Consider the following 25,148-nt stretch of genomic DNA (forward strand, 5'->3'; position numbering starts at 1 on the left):
GCATGTGACCACGTGTGTTGTGTGTACAGTCCGTGTGCTGTGCATGAGACCACGTGTGTTGTGTGTACAGTCCGTGTGCTGTGCATGCACTTGCTGAGTGGGTGACGTGGGCACACCCTTATGAGAGGCAGCTGACGATGAGGATGGTGTGAAGCAGGGTCTTGCCCTGGGTGGCTCCGCGCCCCCCACCCGGTGTTTCTGCCTCGCTGCAGGTGCCCCCTCCTGTCTGCATGGCTGGTCTGTGCCCCGCGGCTCGGTGCTGCTTGGGGGGAACTGCTAGCCCAGCCCTGGGCTCCCCACCCCGAGCTCTGCCGGTGCCCCTCACTCCCGACCCGCAGCCCCTGCCAGCCCAGCCCTGGGCTCCCCACCCCACAGCTCTGCCGGTGCCCCTCACTCCCAACCCGCAGCCCCTGCTAGCCCAGACCTGCCCCCCAGCTCTGCCGGTGCCCCTCACTCCCGACCCGCAGCCCCTGCTAGCCCAGCCCTGGGCTCCCCACCCCCAGCTCTGCCGGTGCCCCTCACTCCCGACCCGCAGCCCCTGCTAGCCCAGCCCTGGGCTCCCCACCACCAGCTCTGCCGGTGCCCCTCACTCCTGACCCGCAGCCCCTGCCAGCCCAGCCCTGGGCTCCCCACCCCGAGCTCTGCCGGTGCCCCTCACTCCCGACCCGCAGCCCCTGCCAGCCCAGCCCTGGGCTCCCCCCCAGCTCAGCCAGTGCCCCTCACTCCCGACCCGCAGCCCCTGCCAGCCCAGCCCTGGGCTCCCCACCCCGAGCTCTGCCGGTGCCCCTCACTCCTGACAAGGTGGCTCCAGGATTGGGAGTAGCAAGGCCTGTTGAATAGTGGTGGGGCGTGTTCCCGGCTGCAGAGGTCCCACACACGGCTGTGCAATGCGGCGGAGACCCAGCGTCCAAGGCCGAGCGAACCCTGGCGGGCAGGGCAGGGCAGGGCAGGGCAGGGCAGGGCAATGGAGCCAGGCCAGGCCGTGTGTTCTGCCGTCGGGCGACACCGCGCCGTGCAATGCGAACGCGGCGCAATCCCCGACCCGGCGACGCAACGCGCTGGGCGGTGCGGTGCCAGGGCCGAGGCAGGCCAAGCCATCCAGCCTCGTTGGCAGCAACCGACTCGGACGCCGTCCGGTACCGGGCACTGACACGCCCGCCGTGCACACTGCCCCCTGCTGGCGCTCAGTCATTCATGCCTGGTGGGAGCCGGCGCCGCTAACGGGGATTCGTTCAGTAGAGGACTGAAGGCAGCGGCTGTGCCCTGAGCAGGGCCCTGGTGCATCGGTGAAGCTCCGGGTGGGCACGTCCCCCACTGCCCCGGAAGCGCCCGCGGGCACAGCCAGGCCTGGGTAGCTGCACCCCCACCCCCAGCAATGCCTGCAGCCCCCCTCAGGAATGCCCTCTGCCTGTCACTCAGCGTCGCCATGGAAACTCCCCTTTCGAAAAGTGCCGTGTGGGGGCGGGACCCAGAGGAGGGGTGTAGGGAGAGGGGGAAGCAGAGGAGGGGTCCTGCGGGGGGGGGCTGGAGAAGACGCTGGAAGGGGAGGAGTTCACAGCCCTCCCTGCACCGGGGGAGGGGAAGAGCAGGCTTTGAACGCCCCCCTCCCCCCCAGCAATCTCTGCTAGGCCCCTGGGCCGGGCCAGCCCAGCGGGGGGGGCGGGGGGCCTGGGCTGTGCAGAAGGGGCTCGGGTTGAGCTGGACGCTGGTGCACGTTAGAACAGGAGTCGCAACAATGGCTGTTCCCAGGCCGCGCTGGGTGACGCCGCCTGAGCCAGAGGCTAATTACTGGCTTAAAGTATTATATGGTGCGGCGCCCGTGTCTCACCAGTGCGGCGCCCGTGTCTCACCAGTGCGGCGCCCGTGTATCTCACCAGTGCGGCGCCCGTGTCTCACCAGTGCGGCCCGTGTCTCACCAGTGCGACGCCCGTGTCTCACCAGTGCGGCGCCCGTATCTCACCAGTGCGGCGCCCGTGTCTCACCAGTGCGGCCCGTGTATCTCACCAGTGCGGCACCCGTGTCTCACCAGTGCGGCCCGTGTCTCACCAGTGCTGTGCCCGTGTATCTCACCAGTGCGGCCCGTGTCTCTCACCAGTGCGGCACCCGTGTCTCACCAGTGCGGCGCGTGTATCTCACCAGTGCGGCGCCCGTGTCTCACCAGTGCGGCGCCCGTGTTTCACCAGTGCTGTGCCCGTGTATCTCACCAGTGCGGCGCCCGTATCTCACCAGTGTGATGCCCGTGTCTCACCAGTCCGGCGCGTGTATCTCACCAGTGCAGTGCCCATATCTCACCAGTGCGGCGCGTGTATCTCACCAGTTTGGCGCGTGTATCTCACCAGTGCGACGCCAATATCTCACCAGTGCGGCGCCCGTATCTCACCAGTGTGGCACCCGTGTCTCACCAGTGCGGCGCCCGTATCTCACCAGTGCGATGCCCGTGTCTCACCAGTTTGGTGCGTGTATCTCACCAGTGCAACGCCAATATCTCACCAGTGCGGCGCCCGTATCTCACCAGTGCGGCACCCGTCTCTCACCAGTGCGACGCCCACTTCTCACCAGTGCGGCGCCCATGTCTCACCAGTGCAACAGGCACCCTGCTGCTGGTTTAATGTGGGCCGCTGGTACCAGCTGGTGGGTAATAATGTGCACACATCTGCATCGTTAGTGAGAGACCCTACAATAACGAACCAATGTGCAAACATCCCCAGCGCTAGTGAGAGACCCTACAATAACAAACCAGGGTGCACACATCGCCAGTGCTAGTGAGAGACCCTACAATAACAAACCAGTGTGCACACATCGCCAGCGCTAGTGAGAGACCCTACAATAACGAACCAGTGTGCAAACATCCCCAGCGCTAGTGAGAGACCCTACAATAATAGAAATGAAGTCGTTGCAGTGAGCGCCAGCGATTCGGGGCGGTGCCTCCCCCGCCAGCTCAGCGTTCCTCGCCCTCTTGGTTGTGGTGGGAACCGTGGGGCGCGGCAGCAGCGGGAGAGGGAGGGGGTGCCGAGACTGCAGCGACCCGGGGGGTGATGGCAGCTCATGCACATGTACCCGAGCTCGCTGTCACGCGGACGGACCTCACGCCTCAGGGCAGCAGCTGCCACGGCAGAGGGGTGCCCCGTCGCCCGCCCCTGCCACTCTGCTGAGGCCGTCAGGGGGTTGCGTTGGGGGACCTGGGTTCTAAGCCTGACTCTGCCACTTTGGGCACCCCGCGTGCCTCAGTTTCCCCACCTGTGTCGGGAGGGTAGTCGTTCTGTTTTGGTGAGGCAGGGCCCGTCGTGCCCTCGGTGTCCATGCAGCACCTGGCACAGCACGGAAACCTCCTTTGTGATGGGGTCCCGGGGCCAGGGCTGGCACCTCCCTGCGTCTCTGTGCCCCACGCTCCCTGGGGGACCCAAGCATGGGCTGGGGAGGCTGGCAGTGCCCATTAGGGCTGCAGGGGGGCCGTGGGGCCGGGGCTCGGGTATTTCCCAGATGTTCCTGGTGCAGGATGGAGCCATGGTCCCAAGCGCTGAGATCCCGGGCAGGGCCGACGCAGGTTGTAGCAGGGCACTGTGAGGGAGGGAGCCAGGCTGCCCTCCTGGCTCGCATGCCGTGCCCATCCCCCTGGTGTCTGGGCGCTCACCGGAAAGTGCTTGATGGGGGGATGGGAAATGGGGGGAGGGCTCATCTGATCCCATCCAAGCCCCCTGATTGTGTGTGGGGGGGGGAAATGCCCCCCCACGTCCTTCCTGTCATCTGTTTATCCCACAACTCCCTTCCCCAGCGCCCGTCCCCCCTCCCCGCACCTCGTGTGCCCTGATCCCCTGGCAGAGTGTGGTCGGCGCTGCCGGCCTGGGGACCAGAGACCGGACAGGGCCCTTCCCCTGCCCCCCAACCCCAGGGGAGCGCCCCCTGGCTCCAGCACGCGGGTGCCCATCCCCTGCCTGTCACGCCCCCAGGGGCTCCCAGCCTCGGGAGACCAGGAACTGGGCAGCAGCCAGGCCTCCCGGAAGGGCACCCAGCCCCTGAGCTCCACTGGCAGCCTGGCACGGCGGGCGGGTGGCACAGTGGGCGGCTCCGAGGCCTGGCGACAGAGCAGGCAGCTAGGAAACGTGACCCTCGGCCTGGCCTCAGGGCTCCTCCCCCAGCTGCTTCCCCCTTCCCTCGTCACGGCCCCCCCAGCCTGGCCGTGCCCCCCGGCACCCCCGCTTGGCCGTGCCCCGGTCCCACTGCCGGTGCCGAGCCCCCCGTTCCACCTGGCACAGCGGGGTGCCCGTGCTGCACCCCCACTCAGGCCGTGGGGCCCCCTCCTCCCCAGCTCTGGGTCCCTGGCCCCCCAGCACAGCAGTGCCCTGGGCCTACGTGCGGATCCGTGGGGCTCTGCAGCCGGAGGGGGTGGGGGGGATGGCTCAGGCTGATGGGATGCACTCAGCACGCAAGCCTTGACCTGGAGCCAGCGAGGGGGCAGCTGGGGGGGATTCACGGGGGAGGGGGCAGCCAGAGACATAACAGAACCCCCCCCCCGGCACAGATGTGGCCATGGCGCTGGAGAGGGAAGGCTGGCCCAATGGGGGGGGGCCTAGACCCCAGTCCTCCTCCCTGCTCTACCCTGTGCCTTGGGAGAGGCTCCGTGCCTCAGTGTCCCCATCTGTACAATGGGGTGTTGTCAGGTGCTCATGCAATGAGGGCCGCGTAGGCGCCTCCACAGACCTGCCCCGAGCAGTGATAAACGGGGGTGGGAGAGGGGGAGCATTCGGGGGCGGGGCGGGGGGAGATGGTGCCCCATAGGAAGGGCTGGAAGCCTCGCTGGGGGGCACTGAACATTACAAGAGCCTTGGGCATCTGGTGGGCAGGGCCCCTCGCGCCACTTCAGGGGAACCTCTCTCCAGCCAGCCTCTGGCACAAATCCCGGGGCCCTGCCCGGGGCTCTGCCCTGCCGGGGACGGGACGTGCCGCCGGCCAGGGTGTGGGGCAGCTTGTCCGGCCGGAGATAATCCCAGGGGCCCTTCTGACTCTGAACGCTGGGAATGGGGATTGCGACGGGGGGACTCCAGGTTGGGGGTCAGGACTCCTGGGTTCTGCTCCGGGAGAGGGGCAGGGTCCAGTGGGTTAAAGCGGGGGGTGCGGGGCTGGAGCTCACAGGACTCCTGGGTTCTGCTCCGGGAGAGGGGCAGGGTCGAGTGGGTTAAAGCGGGGGGTGCGGGGCTGGAGCTCACAGGACTCCTGGGTTCTGCTCTGGGAGAGGGGCAGGGTCGAGTGGGTTAAAGCGGGGGGCGCGGGGCTGGAGGTCAGGACTCCTGGGTTCTATCCCCAGCTCTCCTGCTGCCTCCCTGCTCATGCGGCTGTTTCAGGGGTTCGGTGCGATGCCAGGGGGCACCCCCTATGTACGGTGCGGGGCCACGGTGAGGCGGCACGTAGCCGTGGATCCCGGCGAGGGAAGGGGTGTCCGGCGGGAGCTGGGTGCACAGTGGGGGTTAGGGCTCGGGGGGGGGGGGAGTTCACACCCCGGGGCCCTTAGCTGCCCAGCGGGATGGGACCCACGGCCACCAGCTGTGGGTCTTAGCCCCCCCACACACACACGGGCCGGGCCGGGCGGGGGCTGGATGGGGAAGCAGAGGGGGTGGAGCAGCGATTGACTCAATTACTTGACAAACTTTTGAGAGTGGCCCTGCAAACTCCTGTCCCTCCTTCCGGGGGGGGGGCAGGGGGATTTCCCCAGGCTCCCAGCATCCCAGAGCCTCGTGCCCCCCCCTCGCTGGGGGGGAGGGGAGTGCGCCCCTTTCTCTGCCCCCCCCGAATCTCTCCCTCAGGGAAATGCCGCTATTCCTCCCTCCTGCTTTACCGCCCCCACTTCTCATTTCGTGCCCCCCCGGCCTTGTCCTGTGCCCCATCTCTGTGCATCGCACCCCCATGGTCCCTGCCCCCAGCCTCCTGCCTCCTGCCCCCAGCAGCCCCCTCTTCTTCCACTCCCCCCCCATCTGGTTTCACACCCCTGCCCTCCCCCCACCCCATTCTTCCCCGGTGACACGCAGACAAAGCCCCCAGACGAGCTCTCAAAGGGGGAACTGAGGCGTGAGAATCCGCCCCCCCCCCCCATTGCAAACCAAACCCTTCTTCTTCCCAGCAGGCCGCGGGGCCCTGCCCCCCCGTTTTGGGGGTGAGCCCCCCCCGCTCTCCAGGGAGAGGCTGGAAGGAGCTGAGGGCGCCGATGCTGAATGCCACACACAGACAGCCCCCCCGCTCCGCCGCCCCCACACTCCAGCTTGTTCTCATTTCGCGGCCCAGCTCAGCCCTGGCTCCCGCTCCACTCCCAGGCAGGGCCCCGCACCCGGGTGGGCCAGCCACGGGGAAGGGGCTGCCCAGTGCCGGGCCACGGGGCGCTCGCCCCGCCGGGGAAGAGCGAGCCCCACCGTGCCTCAGTTTCCCCCCTTTGGAAATGGGCATGAACGGTCCCGATCTGTGCGTGTGTGTGTAAGTGTGCACACGTGTTTGTATGTGTACATGTGTGTGCACATGCGTGTGCTGGCACCTCTCCCTGCCTGTGCGTCTTCAGCCATTAATAGCTAGGAAGCAGAGAGAAGCAGCTGCTGAGTCAGACACTGAACTGGGATTCGGGAGACCTGGAATCGCATCCCAGCTCTGCCTCAGTTTCCCCTCCCACCCTTGTGTAAATGAGCCTGGAAGCTCTGGGGGCCACACAGCCCTGCCAGTGGTGCCTGGGGGCCGTGGCCCGGGTGGGGTTGGGGGCCGTTCTCGGTGAGGCGTTTGATGTAGTTGGATTGTTTTTAATTACCAAAGCCGCACGTCAGACGCGCTGCTTGCAACCTGGGTGGGAGCAGGGGGGTCGGGGCTGCCCTCACCCCATGGGGCGGGGGGCTGGTTCCTGGGGTTGTGAAGTCAGCTGGTCCTGAGGCCTGGTGGGGACCGGCCGGGGGCTCCCCACGATCCCGACTGGCTGGGGCTGAGGCTCAGGAGAGGGATGGAGCTTTTTGCCTCAAGGATGTTAGTTCGGATCTGGCCTCAGGGCGAGGGCTTGGCGAGCTCGGGGAGGTGGGGAATGGGACACGGGGGGGGGGGGGGAGGTGCCCAGCGGAGATGGTGGGAGCTGCTCTGCCTGGGGGCCAAGGTGGGGGGTGCTGTCCCGGGAGCGCCAAGCGGGCACTCTGGGGCACTCTGCCCTGGAGGGGGCGCCCAGCGGGGGCGCTCTGCGTTGGGGGTGGCGCCCAGCGGGCTCTCTGGGGCACTGTGCCCTGGAGGGGGCGCCCAGCGGGGGCGCTCTGCGTTGGGGGTGGCGCCCAGCAGGGGCGCTCTGCGTTGGGGGTGGCACCCAGCGGGGGTGCTCTGCGTTGGGGGTGGCACCCAGCGGGGGCGCTCTGCGTTGGGGGTGGCACCCAGCGGGCACTCTGGGGCACTCTGCCCTGGAGGGGGCGCTCAGCGGGGGCGCTCTGCGTTGGGGGTGGCACCCAGCGGGCTCTCTGGGGCACTGTGCTCTGGAGGGGGCGCCCAGCGGGGGCGCTCTGCGTTGGGGGTGGCACCCAGCGGGCTCTCTGGGGCACTGTGCTCTGGAGGGGGCGCCCAGCGGGGGCGCTCTGCGTTGGAGGGGGTGCCCAGCGGGGGCGCTCTGCGTTGGGGGTGGCGCCCAGCGGGCACTCAGGCTGTCTGGAGGCCCCACAAATGGCCTCTTTTGCTCGTTTTATTTTGCAATGACCCAGACCAGGGGTCCCCAACGCGGTGCCCGTGGGCACCATGGCGCCCGCCGGGGCGTCTTAAGTGCGCCCGCGTCCTGGCCGGCGCACGAGCAGCCGCCGAAATGCTGCCGATTTTCAGCAGTATTTCGGCGGCGACGCCTCTGGATGCTGCCGCTTGCCGGCGGAATTTCGGTGGCTGCTCGTCCGCCGCAATGATCCTCCGTGGGTCGTCTGGTGCCCGCCAGACAAAACAGGTTGGGGACCCCTGACCCAGACGGTCCCATGCCCCCCACAATGTCTGATGCTGACTAATGGGGTGTGGGGAAGAGATCGGGGGGGGGGTGAAAAAATCCTACCCCCCCCCCAATCAAACAGACTCGGTTCTTGTGCAGCAGAGAAGTTGCTCTTTCCCGTCACCAGCTGGCTGCCAGCTGCAAAGTCCCCTTCCCATCCCCCCGCCTGCTTCCCCCCAGCCCCCCCACCCCGCACACCCCCAGATCTGTCTGCCCCGGCCAGGAGGGCGGCCCCAGACGTTTCTTGGACGCACTTGAAACGCTCGGCCTGGGACCCTGCGAACGCCCCGGCCGGGGAGGATAAACAGACGATTTGCCCCACACACGTACGAGGGGAGAAGGTGTCTGGGGGAGGGGGGCGCACAGTGGGCCTGGGGCCGGGGAGGGGGGAATTTACCCAGCTTGGCTCATGGCCCGGACCAGCCCAGCGGGAGCCAGCAGCACCAAGAACCTGCTCGTCTGGGGGGAAGGCCGGGGGGGGGTGAGGGGGCAGATCCCGGCGGGTTTGGGGAGCGAGGACCCGCTCTCACCTTTCCCCTCCCGGGCAGCGGGTCAGAGCAGCTGCTGGTGCTGAGCCAGGCAGGGTCAGGCCCTGGGCCCCCCTCCCCAACCTGTGCTTGGCCGGCTCATCTGCCCCACGCTCGTGCAACGGGGGTCGCTGGGGGTCGCGGAAACCATGTAGGATCCACCCTCCTGGGCAGACGTGCTCACGCCCTGCGGTCACAGCCGGGTGCCAGAGGATCCGTCGTGGGGGGGGCACCTCTGCCCTCGTGCTTGGGGATTCCATTGTAGGCCGAGCCATGTGTCCTAGCCCCTGCACAGCTCACACCGGATGGGAGATTCCCCTCTAGGGTGTGAGGTCCAATCTGGTGCATGACGAGGGTTCGGGGGGAACATGGAGACCAGGCTGGGGAGGTCTCGCTGTGCTCGGGTGGAGGGGAGACACACACACACACACACCCCGCCCTGGAGCAGCTGCCCAGGACACGTCCCGTGGGCACTCGCCCGTCAGCAGAAATGGCTGCTAATTGACCCGTGCCGCAGCCTTGGCACTCGGGGGGGGGAGGGCACTGGGGCCGGAGCACACACCTCGCTGTGCCACCGCCTGGCCCGGCCCCAAAGCAAACCCCGCTCTGCGCGATGTCAAAACAACCCCCCCGCAGCCCGAGCAGGCCTGGGAGCGGGCTGGCCAGGAGCTCGGCCATTATCGGCTTCCAAGTCATAACAAACGCCCAGAACACCCACCTCGCCGGCCGGCCCCGGGCTGGCTGGGAAAGCAGGAACGCGGGGCCGGGCGCGGGACCCGGAGCCTGCAGCCCCCGGGACAGCCTGGCTCGCTGCGCTGCGCCACCGCAGGCATCTCCCTCGCCCGCCTGGGGCCTGGGGCAAGGGCCGGCCCTGCGCTGGGGGGCGTCCCGGGCCTGCTCCCCTGGTTTTATCTCACCCCTGGCTCTTCCCTTGCGCCCCGGCCACCCCGGCGAGGGGGGCAGGTTCTTACAGACGTCCTGTAAAGCCCGCGGGGCCGAGGAGCCGGGTTTGCCGGGGGGGGCAGCCCAGCTGGATTCCTGCCAGTGGCTCGGCACTTTCAGACCAGGCCTCGCATGCCCGGAAGTCAGCGCCCGGGCGGTTGTGGGGGAACCAGCCACAGTGTGGCTTTGCCTCCCTGGGTATCATGGGCCTGGCACCATGGCCAGGTGCCAGTGGGATCCCATCTGGACTGTGCCAGGCCTGGCACCGTGGGGAGCTCATCTGGCTGCACCAGGCCCGGCTCCACAGCCACACGCCACGGGGAGACGATCTGGGCCCGGCACCACGGCCACGCACCACGGGGAGCCGATCCAGACCTTGCTGGGCCTGGCCCCACGACCACGCACCACGGGGAGCCGATCCGGACTGTGCCGGGACCGGCACCACAGCCACACGCCACAGGGAGCCGATCGGGACCTTGACACACCATGGCCACGCGCCATGAGGAGCTGATCCGCACTGTGTCAAGCCCGGCACTACGGCCACGCGCCACAGGGAGCTGATCCACACTGTGCCGGGCCTGGCACCACGCACCACGGGGAGACGATCCAGACCTTGCCAGGCCCGGCACCACGGCCACGCGCCACAGGGAGCCAATCTGGACGTTGCTGGGCCCGGCACCACGGTCACATGCCACAGGGAGCCGATCCGCTCTGCTGAGCTCTGGAGCTCAGCACCAGTACATGGGCCGAAGGAGGGTTAGCAGAGGGCGTGCACCACGGGAAGATGATCCAGACCTTGCCAGGCCCGGCAGCAAGGCCACACGCCATGGGGAGCCGCTCTGGACATTGCCGGGCCCGGCACCACAGCCACACGCCATGGGGAGCCGCTCTGGACATTGCCGGGCCCGGCACCATGGCCACGCACCACGGGGAGCCGATCCGGACCTTGCTGGGCCCGGCCCCATGCCACAGGGAGCTGATCCGCACTGTGCCGGGCCCAGCACCACGGCCACACGCCACAGGGAGACGATCTGGACCTTGCTGGGCCCGGCACCACGGCCACATGCCACGGGGAGCCGATCCGCTCTGTGCCGAGCTCTGGAGCTCAGCACCAGTGCATGGGCCGAAGGAGGGTTAGCAGAGGGCGTGCAGAGGTGGGAGATGGGGACGGGGTGCAGCAGACTGTGGGTACAGCCGCCGAGCTGGCTCCCCATTGGCCCTCCCCCATCTCTGCAAGCCCCCCCTTTCCATGCACCCGAGCAGAGCAGGGGGCATGTGAATCAGACTCCGAAACCTTCAGCACAAGGCTGAGCCGCCCCGTGGGTGGGCGGGCGCCTTTCTCAGTGCGTGTCCGGGTCCGCGCGTCTGGTCACGGGCGTTTACTTGTCCAACGGCAGACGTGCGTCTGCATTTGCACACGTGTGTTTCCATGTGTGTGGGTCCCTGCTTGTGCGTACATGAGTGTGTCTAGGGGTGTGTCTGGGCATGCGTGTGGGTTGGGGGGGGTTGATGCGTGTGTGGGTGCGTATCTGTGTGGGTGGATCTGGCTCTCGGCTTGGCCTGTGCCAATTGCAGGACGGCAGCGGGCAGCAGGGGAGCTCAGTCCGGCCGAGGGGCCGGGTGTGGGGCTGCGTGGGGCTCTGGCATCGCTGGAAGGGGCGCGGGGGCTGCCATGAGACAGAGGGATGGGCCATGTAAGAGACTGGTGGGGCCGGGAGGGGGACATTTTCCACACCTCCTCCTGCCAGAGCCCCCAGGCTGGGGGCGCAGCGTGGAGGGGCCGCGTCACTTCCATTCATGGGTGGCTTGGGGTCAGGCTGGTGCTGGGGGGTCGACCGTGGTGGCCTGTGGGACCACAGCTGGGATGGGGCACCTGGCTGAGCCGTGGGGGGACTGAGTGGGAGGGGGGACGTGTCCCCCAAAACCCTTCCCCATTCCCCCCACGGTGCCTGCCTCAGCCGGTGTGACCAGCCCCCCTGGCGCCGCCGACCAGGCCCTGTCAGTCTGCGGGGAAGTGGGGGCTCGGAGGTTGGCCTGGGCCGCAGCCTGGTGCCAGGGCTGGTGGCGAGACACCGGCCCCGTGCAGGATTGGCGGGCAGGCCTGGCACAGACCCACAAGGGGGTCCTGCCTTTGGGGGAGCCCCCGGCCCAGGAGCATCTGGGAACAGCCAGGGGCAGATGGAGGGAGGAGAGAGACGGGGGGTTAACCCCAGGGCAGGGGGGGAAGTCACCTTGTTGGAGATGGGGCGGGGAGGAGAGGACGGTCCCCCCCCACCAGACCCACTGTCCTGGCCCTGCCGGGGTGCTGCCCCCCCGTCGGCACCTGGTCTCCCCCAAGATCCCGTGATGGAGGCTCAGCCCTTGCCTGGGAGGAGGGGGCTACCGGGTTGGGGTGCAGACGAGGGGTGAGGGGGCCCAGGCCGTGGGGGCTGGGCAGCAGCAAGCATCGGCTGGGGGAGGGCTGGGCACCCTCTGCTGGGGCCAGAGGCCGTGGGGATGGGCAGCCCAGTGTCCTGAAAGGGCCTGGGCTCTGCAGCCATGGCTCCCTCTGCTGGAGACAGGGGGCGTTGCGGGACCAGCGTGTGGCTGCCAGTGGGGAGCGGGTGCCAGGGGCTGACCTAGGGGGCTGGGCAGGACTGGGCCACATGGGGCAGCCCAGGGGCCATGGCTACCCGGCAGGGTACCAACGCCCGCCCTCCTCTCCCCCAGGCCTGCCCCCCCGGGGGGTCGGCGGCTCCCCCCCCGCCCGGAGCGGATGTGCCCCTGAGCGCGCCCGGGGCCTGACGGAGCATGTTCGACCCCAGGAACCCCCCCAGGAGCGGCTACATGGAGCACTGCTACCTGCGCCCCCGGCACGCGCCCGGCCCCGGCCTGGCCGACGGTGAGTCCCGACCGCGCGGCCCCTGCCCCCTCTGCGCCCCTTTACCGGTCCCACCCTCCGTCCCCTGCCCCCTCTGCGCCCCTTTACTGGTCCCACCCTCCGTCTCCTGCCCCCTCTGCGCCCCTTTACCAGACCCACCCTCCATCCCCCGCCCCCTCTGCGCCCCTTTACCGGTCCCACCCTCCGTCCCCCGCCCCCTCTGCGCCCCTTTACCGGTCCCACCCTCCGTCCCCCGCCCCCTTCCACCCTCAATCCCTCCATCCCTCGCCCCACCCCTCTTCCACCTGTCCCGCCCTCCGTCCGTCCATCCCCTGCCCCGCCCCCAGCACCAAGCCCTGGGAGGTGAGGGCGGGGGCTGCCCAGGACTAACGACCCCCCCTTCTTTTCAGGGCTGAACGACTTCCCCATGTGCCACCAGGCCAACCTGATGGGCAGTCACCATGGGTACGGGCTGGCGCCGGGCAACGAGCATGCTGGGAATGCCACCGGTAGGTCGGTGCCCGGGGGATCCGGCTGGCCTTGGGGGGCGGGCGAAGGGGAGGGGTTCCCAGCAGACGCCCCAGCCCGCTCTGTGGGGGACGGGCGCCGGCGCCAGAGGGGGCATCGGGGCCCAGCGCACTCAGCCCCGGTTCCCCGTCTCTGCCCGGCCCAGGGTCCCGGTTCTCCACGCCCCGGAGCACGGCCAAGCTGACCAAGAAGCGGGCGCTGTCCATCTCGCCGCTGTCCGACGCCAGCATCGACCTGCAGACCGTCATCCGCACCTCGCCCAACTCCCTGGTGGCCTTCATCAACTCACGCTGCGCCTCGGCCAGCGGCTCCTACGGGCACCTCTCCATTGGCACCATCAGGTGGGCGCGGGCGGGCGGGCGGGCCCCAGAGCTGGCCTGGCCTGAGCCGAGGTGGAAAAGGTGCTTTGTCAGCCTGTCCAGTCCAACTCCCAGAGGCTGGAGCAGCCTGGTTCTCTCCCCAGCTCTGGGAGGACAGTGGGGGCCTAGTGGTTAGAGCAGGGGGGGCTGGGAGCCAGGACGCCTGGGTTCTATTCCTGGCTCTGGGAAGGGAGTCAGGCCTAGTGGTTAGAGCGGGGGGGGGCTGGGAGCCAGGACGCCTGGGTTCCATTCCTGGCTCTGGGAGGGGAGTGGGGTCTAGTGGTTAGACCAGGGAGGCTGGGAGCCAGGACGCCTGGGTTCCATCCCCGGCTCTGTCATTGACCCATCGTGTGACCTTTGCCAGGTCCCTTTGCTGCTCTGTGCCTCAGTTTCCCTATGTGTCAGTGAGGGAGTGCGAGGGGGGGCAGGTTAGTGACTGAGTCTCTGCCAAGTGCGGGGAGGGGGTCTGGGGCAGGCTGAGCCTCTCTGCCTTGCTGTACACATGGCAGGAGGCCCGAGGCCGGGTGCGAGGGGCCCCTCCCCACAGGCTGGGATGGGGGGGGCGACACCTCCGGGGGGGGTCCCACTCACTCTCCTTCTGACTTTCAGCCCGTCCCTGGGCTTCCAAAGCCCCATGGCTCACCCGAAGGGGCAAGGGGCAGCGTTCGGCCCCCCCATGCCCCACTGTGGCTCCCATGAACACCTCCCCGGCCGGCCGGGGTTCCTGCACCATCCCCCGCCCCGCGGGACAGCGAAGCACTGCCAGGTAAGGGGCCCCCGCCTGGGGGAGCACCAAGCGCACGGCACACAATGGCCACAGGGGGGCAGCACTGAGAACCGTCCCCACTGGAGTCTGGGGTGTTTAACGAGCCAGGCGCCCCCGCCCTGCCCGCCAGCCCCAGCGACGGGGGTGGGGGGAAGCTGCCAGGCTGGAGCCCCGACACCCCCTCCTGGCAGGAGCGGCAGCGCCAAGCCCTGGGGGGGGGAAGCTGGAGCTCTGCCCGGTGGAGGGGCAGGGCTGCCGTGCCCCCCCACGGACCCCCCGCTGCCTGAGCTCATCCCGTTTCGCTCCCCCTCCCAATGCAGATGAAATCAGAGCCGAGCCTGGGCGATGCCCTGGCCACCACGGGCCTGGAGGAGAGATCGGAGGGCGACGTCTCCAGCCCGGCCTCCACGGGGACGCAGGTAACGGGCAGGGTCCGACTCCCCCTCGGCCCCCAGCCAGGCCCGGAGTCCAGCCCCCCAGCGTCGGCCGCGGCAGCCACCGCCGGGCTCCCTGCTCACGTCGCCCGCGGGCACCCGGGGCCGCCGGCAGGAGGCTGCCCCAAGCTCCCACTCCCCCGCTGGGCCCAGACACCCCAACCCAGCCACGTCGCCCGTCACCCACAGGGGGCGCTGCTGGTATGAGCACGGGGGGGGGGTCTGCCCGCCGGTGACCCCCTCCCCGGGGCCCAGCCTCTCTCGGCTGGCGGGTGCGTGCGCTGACCCGGCGGTGCCCCCCCTGCCCTAGGACCCCCTGCTGGGGATGCTGGAGCCCCGGGAGGAGCTGGAGAAGGAGGACGGGAAGCAGGAGGCAGAGGCCGTGTACGAGACCAACTGCCACTGGGAGGGGTGCAGCAAAGAGTTCGACACCCAGGAGCAGCTGGTGCACGTGAGTCGGGGACGCCGGCTCGGACCCCCCCCCCCCCCGAGCCCGTCGCGGGATCAACCCCGACCTGCAGCCCCTGCTGGCCCAGCCCTGGGCTCCCCACCCCCAGCTCTGCCGGTGCCCCTCACTCCCGACCCGCAGCCCCCTGCCTATCACCACTGTGCCCCTGAACCAGTCCTGGAAGCCATCTCTGCAGAGGCCTGGGGGCTGCTGGCTGGGTGCCCCCCCTGACCCACACCCTGCTCCGCCCCCACAGCACATTAACAACGAGCACATCCACGGGGAGAAGAAGGAGTTTGTGTGCCACTGGCTGGAGTGCTCACGGGAGCAGCGGCCCTTCAAGGCGCAGTACATGCTGGTGGTGCACATGCGGCGGCACACGGGCGAGAAGCCTCACAAGTGCACGGTGAGTGTGAGCCGGGCGCAGGCCAGACACGCCAGCCGGGCGGGGGTGGGACTCTCCTCCCCCCAGGTGTCGGGCTCTGGGTGCAGATCCTGGGGGGGATCCGCGACTGTGCTCTGGGTGCAGGGGGGTGAAGGTTCTTTGCTCGGGGGTGTCAGAGTAGAGGTGGGGTCGGCGTGTATGTCCTGGGGGGGCTGTGGATGCCCCGCAGGGCAGCAGGGGGTGGCGTCTCTCTCACAGCTCTCTGCGCAGTTCGAGGGCTGTCACAAGGCCTACTCACGCCTGGAGAACCTCAAGACCCACCTGCGGTCGCACACGGGCGAGAAGCCGTATGTCTGCGAGCACGAGGGCTGCAACAAGGCCTTCTCCAACGCCTCGGACCGCGCCAAGCACCAGAACCGCACCCACTCCAACGAGGTACGCCCCCCCACCCGACATGGTACAGCCCGCTCCCCCCACTCCAATGAGGTACACCCCCCACCCGACATGGTACGGCCCACTCCCCCCACTCCAACGAGATACGCCCCCCCAACATGGTACGGCCCGCTCCCCCCACTCCAACGAGGTACGCCCCCCACCCAATATGGTACAGCCTGCTCCCCCCACTCCAACGAGGTACGCCCCCCCAACATGGTACGGCCCGCTCCCCCCACTCCAATGAGGTAAGCCCCCCCACCCAACATGGTACAGCCTGCTCCCCTCACTCCAACGAGGTATGCCCCCCTGACATGGTACGGCCCGCTCCCCCCACTCCAATGAGGTAGGCCCCCCCACTTGACATGGTACAGCCTGGTCTCCCCACTCCAGTGAGGTACACTCCCCCACCTGACATGGTACGGCCTGCTCCCCCCACTCCAATGAGGTACGCCCCCCGACTCGACATGGTACAGTCCACTCCCCCCCCCCCAACAAGTTTCAGAGTAGCAGCCGGGTTAGTCTGTATCCGCAAAAAGAACAGGAGCACTTGTGGCACCTTAGAGACTAACACATTTATCTGAGCATAAGCTTTCGTGGGCTACAAAGGTGCACCCCCCACCCGACATGGTACAGCCTGCTCCCCCCACTCCAACAAGATACACCCCTCACCCGACATGGTACAGCCTGCTCTCCCCATTCCAGCGAGGCACACCCCTGCACCCAACATGGTACAGCCCGCTCTCCCCACTCTGGCGAGGTACAGCCCCCGACCCAAGATGGTACAGCCTGCTCTCCCCATTCCAGCAACATACCCCTGCACCCCACATGGAATGGCCCATTCCCCCCACCCCAACGAGGTACACTCCCCCCTCACCCCCAATCCATAATGGTACAGCCTGTTTCCCCCATGCCAACAAGAGGCACCCCCATGTCACCCCCTGCCAAGGAGGTAGGACACCCCCCCCCCGTTACCAGATGTGCCCGTTACTTGGGGGTACGCTCATTGATTAGGGTTACTCGGGGGGGGGGTTCTGTAAACACACACACACACACACACACACACACACACTGTACTGTAGTAACCCACTTGATGAGCAAACCCCACAGGATTCTGGGCGCTGCAGGGATCTTTAGCTTAGGTAACAGGAGCGTTGCTGCAGAGTGAATAGGGAAGCTAAAAACACAAAAGGTGAAGTTCAGCGAATGAGACGCAACCAGCTTAACCGTAAAAGTTATTTAGTGAAACTAGTGACACCCACCCAAAGGAGCAATAGGACAGTTGCATTGTTAATGGTTCATACCTGCAGTGCAAAAGAAAACGGGGGGAGGGGGAATCTCACCCACTCCAGGAGGCTTGACCTGGTCGGGGTTCCCGGGTGCGGGTGGGAGCTCAGGGTCCTGAGTGCGGGAGCCAGGCAGAGCCCCCAGCCCGATGGAGCCCAGTGGAACTGATGCAGCGTTTGGGTCCAGGCATCAGAACACTGACTTGGGCAGAGGTAGGGGGTTTTGTAGAGAAAGTACAATGGCTGAAGGGAGAACAGGAGATTTGTTTCCCGGTAAACTGATGACTCAGGGTTTTCTTTAGGCTGGACAATAGGAGCTGCTCACTCTCGGCTGTGGGTGGCGTTTTCTTCCAGGGAGCTCACAGTGCAGCTAGGACTAACGGCTCCCCTCTGACACTTGACAATAACAGATGGGGAGGTGTCGATTCCAGGAGAGCCAGCCACTCCCAGGCCCTAGTCCAGCAGCGGCTGGACCCAGAGCAAAGACCCGTCCCTGCCCCACGAGCTCCCGCTCTGGAGCAAGACCCTCCAGCTGTTCCGGGATTTGCCCCCCGGTGCCACGCGGCTGAAGCCAGCCTCACACTTCAGGGGGATTGATCCCCGGCTGCTGCTGCCCAGTCCCCCCCCGGCACAGTCAGGAACCTGGGCTGGCTGGACCCCGGGTCTGGCAATGCCTCTGTTCCCGACAGGGCACGTTCCATGCCCCCCAGTACGGCCCCCTCCCGTGTCGGTGCCCGGCCTCCCCTGGGGTTGGCACCCCTGGCTTTGGAATCAGGTGGAATCTGAGGTGGTCTTTCCCCAGCGGGCAGCTCTCCACGCCCAGAGGTGCCCATGGGGCTGTCTCCCGGGCTGAGCTAACCCCCCCATCTCGCCCCCCCCCATGCAGAAGCCGTACGTCTGCAAGATCCCCGGCTGCACCAAGCGCTACACGGACCCCAGCTCCCTGCGCAAGCACGTCAAGACGGTGCACGGCCCCGACGCCCACGTCACCAAGAAGCATCGGGGCGACATGGTGCTGAGCCGGGCGCTGGCTGCCCTGGGGGCCCCCGCAGACATGAAGCAGGAGAAGGAGGGAGGCTGCCCCGGCGAGGGCAGGAAGGACGAGGGGAAGCTGATGGTGCCTGAGGCCACCTTGGTACGGAGCGGGGTGGGGCAGGGGGGCAAATTGGGCACAGGGGGCTCCGGGCTGCCATGCTACAGGACGAGGCCCTGCCATGGGGGGGTTGGATTCTGGGCTGCGGGGGGAGGGAATTCCTCACTGCCTGAGCTGCGGGGGGTTGGCGTGCGGCCAGGGGGTGCCCCGGAGGCTGTGGCTAATGAGGGGCCGGCACCTCCCCTCCGGTCCCTGTCTCCCCAGAAGCCCCAGCCCAGTCCCGGCGGGCAGTCGTCCTGCAGCAGCGAGCGCTCGCCCCTCGGCAGCGCCAACAACAACGACAGCGGGGTGGAGATGAACGCCAACCCGGGCGGCAGCTTCGAGGACCTGTCCACGCTGGAGGACCCCCCCCCGGGGGAGCCCATGGGCGCCTCGGGGCTCTCGGCCCTGCGCCGCCTGGAGAACCTCCGCATCGACAAGTTCAAGCAGCTGCGGAAGCCCCCGCCCGGCAAGGGCCTGAAGCTGCCGGCCATCCCTGGCACCGGTGAGCCCTCGGCCGGGCAGGGCCAGGCCAGCGAGGGCTGGGGCGGGAAACCACCCTGGGCAGGAAGGGGGTGCCGGGAGCGGATCGGGGGCTCAACGGGGGGCGCTCTCCCCTGGCAGCCAGCGCTGGCCCCATTGCGGCACTAGGGGGCGCTGTGCTGTAGGGAGCGGGGGGCTCAGCAGGGGGCGCTTTCCCCGTCAGGCTGCGTTGGTCCCAGGGCCCTGGCATGGCACTAGGGGGCGCTGTGCTGTAGGGAGTGGGGGGGGGCTCAGCAGGGGGCGCTCTCCCCCTCAGGCTGCATTGGTCCCAGGGCCCTGGCACGGCACTAGGGGGCGCTGTGCTGTAGGGAGCAGGGCGGGGGGCTCAGCAGGGGGCGCTCTCCCCCTCAGGCTGCGTTGGTCCCAGGGCCCTGGCAGGGCACTTGGGGGCGCTGTGCTGTTGGGTGCAGGGCGGGGGGCTCAGCAGGGGGCGCTGTCCCGTCGGGCTGTGTTGGTCCCAGGGCCCTGGCACGGCACTAGGGGGCGCTGTGCTGTAGGGAGTGGGGGGGGGCTCAGCAGGGGGCGCTCTCCCCCTCAGGCTGCATTGGTCCCAGGGCCCTGGCACGGCACTAGGGGGCGCTGTGCTGTAGGGAGCAGGGCGGGGGGCTCAGCAGGGGGCGCTCTCCCCCTCAGGCTGCGTTGGTCCCAGGGCCCTGGCACGGCACTAGGGGGCGCTGTGCTGTAGGGAGCAGGGCGGGGGGCTCAGCAGGGGGCGCTCTCCCCCTCAGGCTGCATTGGTCCCAGGGCCCTGGCACGGCACTAGGGGGCGCTGTGCTCCCACTGGTCTTGTCTTACAGCTAAGACATGAACCGGAGCTGCACTGAGCTCGGGGTCCCGGCCACATTCAGAGCTCAGTATTTCTGCTCTGCCCCCCACCCCTCCATGTCCCCGCCCCTGCCATTCAATCGGACACATTCTCTGCCCCCGGCCCCAGAGGCAGCTGCACCTCGGGCCTGGAGGAGGGCTCTTGGTATAAACAGCTGCCGTGCCCCACCCCAGAGGTGGCTGCATGGCGCCGGGTGGACAGGCTCGGGGAGGTTCCAGTGAGTGGGGCCAGATGGGGACTGCGGGGGCTTGTGCCTCTGGCAGGGCACAGGGCTGGGGCAGGTGGGTCCAGCCTCCCAGAGGGCCACTAGGGGTCTCTGAGATGAGACCAGCCCCCCCACTGCCCTGGGGATAAAAGGAATGGGGAGCAGCCAGCCCCAGGGGGAGGGTGAAGGACCCCGCAGCCAGCTCGACGCCAGCTCAGTTACAGAACAAGAGTTTAGATCCGGACCCCCCCCACACACACCCCCAGCCATCTGCACCCCCCCAGTCCCCTCAGCCACCTGCAACCCCCCCAGATACCCCCAGCCACCTGCAGCCCCAGCCATCTGCACCCCCCCACACACCCCCAGCCATCTGCACCCCCCCAGGGCCCTCAGCCACCTGCAATCCCCCCAGATACCCCCAGCCACCTGCGCCCCCAGCCGCCCCCAGGCACCTGCAACCCCCCCCAGCTACTCCCAGCCATCTGCACCCCCTCAGTCGCCTCAGCCACCTGCAACCCCCCCAGATACACCCAGCCACCTGCAACCCCCCCAGCTACTCCCAACCACCTGCACCCCCCTCAGTTACCCCCCCACACCTGACCCCCTGGCCAGCAACATGCACCTGCACCTCCCAGCTGCCCCCGTGCCTTGGCTTTTGGCCCAACTCCCCCCCCATCCTTCCCCACCCCGCAGGTGCTGGGCCTGTGCCCTGGGAGCCAGGCCCGTTCCCGTCCCTGCAGTAACCCGCCCCCCCCACCCCGCCGCCTTTGCAGGCCCCGCCGGGGAGATGCCCAGCCTGTGCGGCCCACCCCCCGCGGCCTCCCACCGCCGCGTCCTGGAGCTCTCCGCCAGCGACCTGGCCTCCGCGCCGCCGGCGAGCGAGCGCCGGGCCAGCACCACCAGCACCGTCAGCTCGGCCTACACCGTCAGCCGCCGCTCCTCGCTGGCCTCGCCCTACCCGCGGGCCGCCGAGGGGCCGGGGGGGCTCCCCAACAGCCTGGGCCTGGCCGACGCCTACGACCCCATCTCCCCCGACGCCTCCCGGCGCTCCAGCGAGGCCAGCCACTGCGGGGGGCTGCCGGGCCTGACGCCGGCCCAGCAGTACCACCTCAAAGCCAAGTACGCCGCGGCCACCGGCGGCCCCCCGCCCACCCCGTTGCCCAGCATGGAGCGGGCGGCCCTGGCTGGCAGGACGGGGTTCCCCGGGGACTACCCGGGCCCAGCCGGGCCATCCTTCCTGGCCAACGGCTCGCTGCGGCGGCACGGCACCACCGAGTACCCCGGCTACAGCCTCCACCCGCACCTGGCGCCCGGGCACGGCACCCGGCGGGCCAGCGACCCCGCCCGGACGGCGGCCGAGCCGCACGCCGCGCCCAACGTGCAGCGCTTCACGAGCCTGGGTAACGTGAGCGCGCCGGCCCTGAGCCGGGCCGGCCTGCAGCCCCTCGGGGGCACCGACGCCAGCCTGCAGCGCCACCTCTTCTCCCCTCGCCCGCCCAGCATCAGCGAGAACGTCTTCCTGGAGAGCGTGGCCATGGAGGGGCCCGGGGAGCTGGAGCAGTACCTGGGCTACCCGGAGCAGGGCTTCCAGTGCCAGGGGCCGGGCATGGAGCTGCAGGGGGAGGGTGCCTATATCGGCGCCCACAGGACCATGGGGGGCATGCAGCTGAGCCCCGGGGCCCACGGGGAGCTGCAGGGGGGCCTGGGGCAGCCCGATTACTCCCTCCCCCAGTGCCAGGTGACCCAGCACTTCCAGGGCATGCGCCCGCCCGATGCCAGCATCCTAGCGCCCTGGGACGAGGCCGCCCCGGCGAGCCTGGAGATGAACCCCCTGGTGCCCAGCCCGCTGGGCAGCCGGCACTGCCACCACCAGTACCCGACTCCGGGTGCCTGCGAGCCGCAGCCCAAGCACATGGGCATGTGCCACCCGGGCGGGTTCGCCGGCGGGCAGCAGTTTGGCGAGCTCAGCCAGCTGCAGATCAAAGCCGAGCAGCAGCTGCCGGCGCCGGCGCTGACCCCCTGCCAGAACGTGCCGCAGCCGCCAGCAGCTCCCTTCGGCCAGCCCAGGGCCATGGCGGCCGCCCCCGGCAGCGGGTACCAGGCCGAGCCCCAGCAGGGCTCCTGCTTCGCCATGACCCCCCCGGGCAGGCGGCCCCAGACCCCCATGCTGCAGGCCAAGGAGCTGATGGTGCGGAATTACGTGCAGTCCCAGCAGGCGCTGATGTGGGGGGAGCAGCCGCAGCCCCCCCCGAAGGCCGGGGACCTCCTGATGGGGCTGGGCGGGGAGCCCCTGCGGCACCCCCCGGCGCCCCAGCCGTACCTCAGCCCCAAGTATGCCGGCTACCCGGCCAAGCCAGGGCCCCCCCTGGGCCCGCCCGAGGACCAGCCCCCGGCCAGCCAGTGCTTCCGGCCCGAGCTGGTGCCCCACCCGCCTGGCGGGCCCAGGCCCCCGAGCAGGCAGCAGAGCCTGGGCTACGTGGGCAGCCCCGCCTGCGAGCCCCCCGAGGCCAGTCCCCGCCGGCTGCTGCGGCTGCCCCCCCTGCACGCCCCGCCCGAGGGCCCCGCCGAGCCGGCCCTGCTCTTCTACCCGGGGCCGGGGAAGGGCGCCCAGGGGCACCAGCCGGGCAGCTGCGGGGGCCAGGATCCCGGCCGGCCCTTCGCCCCCGGCCTGGAGCGCCTCAAGCCCGACTCCTTCCCCTACCTGGCGCCGGAGGGGCAGGTCTCCAGCAGCCTGGACTCGCTGGACCTGGAGAACACGCACCTGCACTTCACGGCCATCCTGGACGACCCGGAGCCCCCGGGCCTGAGCCCCGCCCGGCTGCCCCCGCCCGGGCCCCCCAACATGGCCGTGGGAGACATGAGCTCCATGCTGAGCTCGCTGGCGGGGGAGAACCACTTCCTCAACACCCTGTCCTGAGGCGCCCGCGCCCTCCCCGGGCCCCCAGCGCCAGCGGGCAGGAGAGGCCCCCCTCGACGGGCTGCCCAGCGCCCCACACCCGGGAGAAGGGGCCCCCCATGGGCATGGGATGCTCCCGGCGATTCAGCAGCCACCCACTGTCCGGCCGTCCATCTGTCCATCCCTCCTCCGGCCTTCCAGCCCCCCATCCCTATGGGCTTTGTCGGAACAGGACGAGCCTCTGCTCCCCTCTGCAGCCGCAGGGCAGCTCCCCCAGGCCCTCAGGGGGCCGTCCTGGGAGATCTCCCACCCCCATCCCACTCCCCTCGTGGGGGCCTCGAGTCTTTCCAGGGCAGGAGGGAGGGGGAGGGCCCGTTATAAGCAGCTGCGCGCCCCACCCCAGAGGCAGCTGCATGATCCCCAGGCTGTGGGGTGGGGGAGCCTCGAGGGCAGGGCATCTGGAGCCCCTTCAAGCCCCTGAGACTGCCCTGGGCTGGCCAGGAAGGCGGTGACAGGCCATGGGGGGGGGCAGCCCCCACCAGACTGCAGTGCCCAGTGCCCTCCGTCCCTGTGCCAGGCTGCCCCCATGCCAGGGCCCTTCTCCCATCAGATGCTGCATGCGTAGCCCGTCCACAGACCGCCCCATCCTATCGTCCCTTCTCTGGGCCAGGGTCTGCTGCAATTTACCCCCCCCCCATTCCGCCTCTGCCCCCCCTCCAGTGGCACGGCGGGGGAGGGGCTCGCAGCAAAGTCTTAACTTAAAACTGAAAAACCAAAGAAAAATAATTTTTAAAAAACCCGTCGTCTCGTTCGCTGCGTTTGGTCTGAGCGACAGGCGGGCGCTGCCGGCTCCCGCCCACCGGGGCAGGAGATCTGCTGGACAGGCTGGCGGGGGAATGGCCAAAATCCGACTCCTGGTGCCCGGCGCGGCCCCGGCGCAGCTCTGTACATAGTATCTATACGCGCCCGTGGGGTTTTGTACCTGTCAAGCGCCGGCCTCTGTTTGCTAGCAACAAAAAATTCCAATACGAACTAATCATTAAACAAAAAATTCCTCAGGGGAGTGAAATTGTTGTTGATTTCTGGTCCTGGAGCAGCTAGAAGCCAAAGGATCGGGGCCCCGTTGTGCCCGGCGCTGCCCAGACCCCGACCGAGATCAGGGCCCCATCGTGCCGGGCGCTGCCCAGACCCCGACCGAGATCAGGGCCCCGTCGTGCCGGGCGCTGCCCAGACCCCGACCGAGATCAGGGCCCCGTCGTGCCGGGCGCTGCCCAGACCCCGACCGAGATCAGGGCCCCGCCGGGCCGGGCGCTGCCCAGACCCTGACCGAGATCAGGGCCCCGCCGGGCCGGGCGCTGCCCAGACCCCGACCGAGATCAGGGCCCCGCCGGGCCGGGCGCTGCCCAGACCCCGACCGAGATCAGGGCCCCGCCGGGCCGGGCGCTGCCCAGACCCCGACCGAGATCAGGGCCCCGTCGTGCCGGGCGCTGCCCAGACCCCGACCGAGATCAGGCCCCCGTCGTGCCGGGCGCTGCCCAGACCCTACCCGAGATCAGGGCCCCGTCGTGCCGGGCGCTGCCCAGACCCCGACCGAGATCAGGGCCCCGTCGTGCCGGGCGCTGCCCAGACCCCGACCGAGATCAGGGCCCCGTCGTGCCGGGCGCTGCCCAGACCCCGACTGAGATCAGGGCCCCCCCGGGCCGGGCGCTGCCCAGACCCCGACCGAGATCAGGGCCCCGTCGCGCCGGGCGCGGCCCAGACCCCGGCCGAGATCAGGGCCCCGTCGCGCCGGGCGCTGCCCAGACCCCGACCGAGATCAGGGCCCCGCCGGGCCGGGCGCTGCCCAGACCCCGACCGAGATCAGGGCCCCGTCGCGCCGGGCGCGGCCCAGACCCCGACCGAGATCAGGGCCCCGCCGCGCCGGGCGCTGCCCAGACCCCGGCCGAGATCAGGGCCCCGTCGCGCCGGGCGCGGCCCAGACCCCAACCGAGATCAGGGCCCCGTCGTGCCGGGCGCTGCCCAGACCCCGACCGAGATCAGGGCCCCGCCGGGCCGGGCGCTGCCCAGACCCCAGGCAAGATGCTAAACGCCGCAGGATGTTCCGGCGAACGCCGCTCTCCAGGTGGCTTGTGCCATCCGGGCTAAAAGCCCAGCAGCCGAGGGCTGGAGGCGGCGTGGCGGCAAACCCCCTCTCCCATGGGTGCATCGAGTCTGTTCCCACGTTGGACCCGCGCAGAAACGGCCCAAATGACGAACAATCGCTACGGCCCAGCGCTGGAGAAGGGGCCCCCGACGGCCCAGTGTATCTAGGGTGTCCTGGCTCGCCGAGCTCACCAAACTCACATGCACCCTTCAGCTCAGCCCCATGATCCAGTGTCAAATCATTCCCCCAGCGGAGAGAGGAGACTGTGCCACAGCCCAGGGCAAAGGGACTGCTTGTGGCGCAAGGCGCGGTTCACCTGCGGGACTCCACGCTGCAGGAGGCCACCGAGGCCTCAGCTCCTCCGGGAGATGGCACCATGCCGCGGGGTTGCACAGCCCTGGGGGGAGCGGGGGTGGATGGCCCCGGGTGAGCATCACACGCCCTCGCTAGGGGCTGGCCCCATTGCA

General features: G+C 69.1%; 1 protein-coding gene across 5 annotated transcripts in view; it reads left to right on the forward strand.

The window, feature by feature from the left end:
* The window catches only part of GLI1 (GLI family zinc finger 1), a 46,097-nt gene extending 22,510 nt beyond the window's left edge, over positions 1–23,587 (forward strand). For 4 of the 5 annotated variants that reach the window (XM_044995753.1, XM_044995751.1, XM_044995752.1 and 1 more), the window contains 11 exons: positions 12,148–12,319; positions 12,709–12,807; positions 12,972–13,167; positions 13,795–13,951; positions 14,272–14,370; positions 14,696–14,836; positions 15,090–15,239; positions 15,489–15,653; positions 17,823–18,071; positions 18,294–18,573; positions 20,416–23,587. In XM_044995753.1, the coding sequence (XP_044851688.1) occupies positions 12,229–12,319; positions 12,709–12,807; positions 12,972–13,167; positions 13,795–13,951; positions 14,272–14,370; positions 14,696–14,836; positions 15,090–15,239; positions 15,489–15,653; positions 17,823–18,071; positions 18,294–18,573; positions 20,416–22,559 (3,771 nt within the window). In that variant the 5' untranslated portion in view covers positions 12,148–12,228 and the 3' untranslated portion in view covers positions 22,560–23,587. The remainder of the gene's footprint in view (positions 1–12,147; positions 12,320–12,708; positions 12,808–12,971; positions 13,168–13,794; positions 13,952–14,271; positions 14,371–14,695; positions 14,837–15,089; positions 15,240–15,488; positions 15,654–17,822; positions 18,072–18,293; positions 18,574–20,415) is intronic. The other variant, XM_044995755.1, reaches the window with a different exon arrangement.
* Positions 23,588–25,148: the final 1,561 nt, after the last annotated feature.

This window comes from Mauremys mutica, chromosome 20, assembly GCF_020497125.1.
Source record: "Mauremys mutica isolate MM-2020 ecotype Southern chromosome 20, ASM2049712v1, whole genome shotgun sequence".
Lineage (NCBI taxonomy): Eukaryota > Metazoa > Chordata > Testudines > Geoemydidae > Mauremys > Mauremys mutica.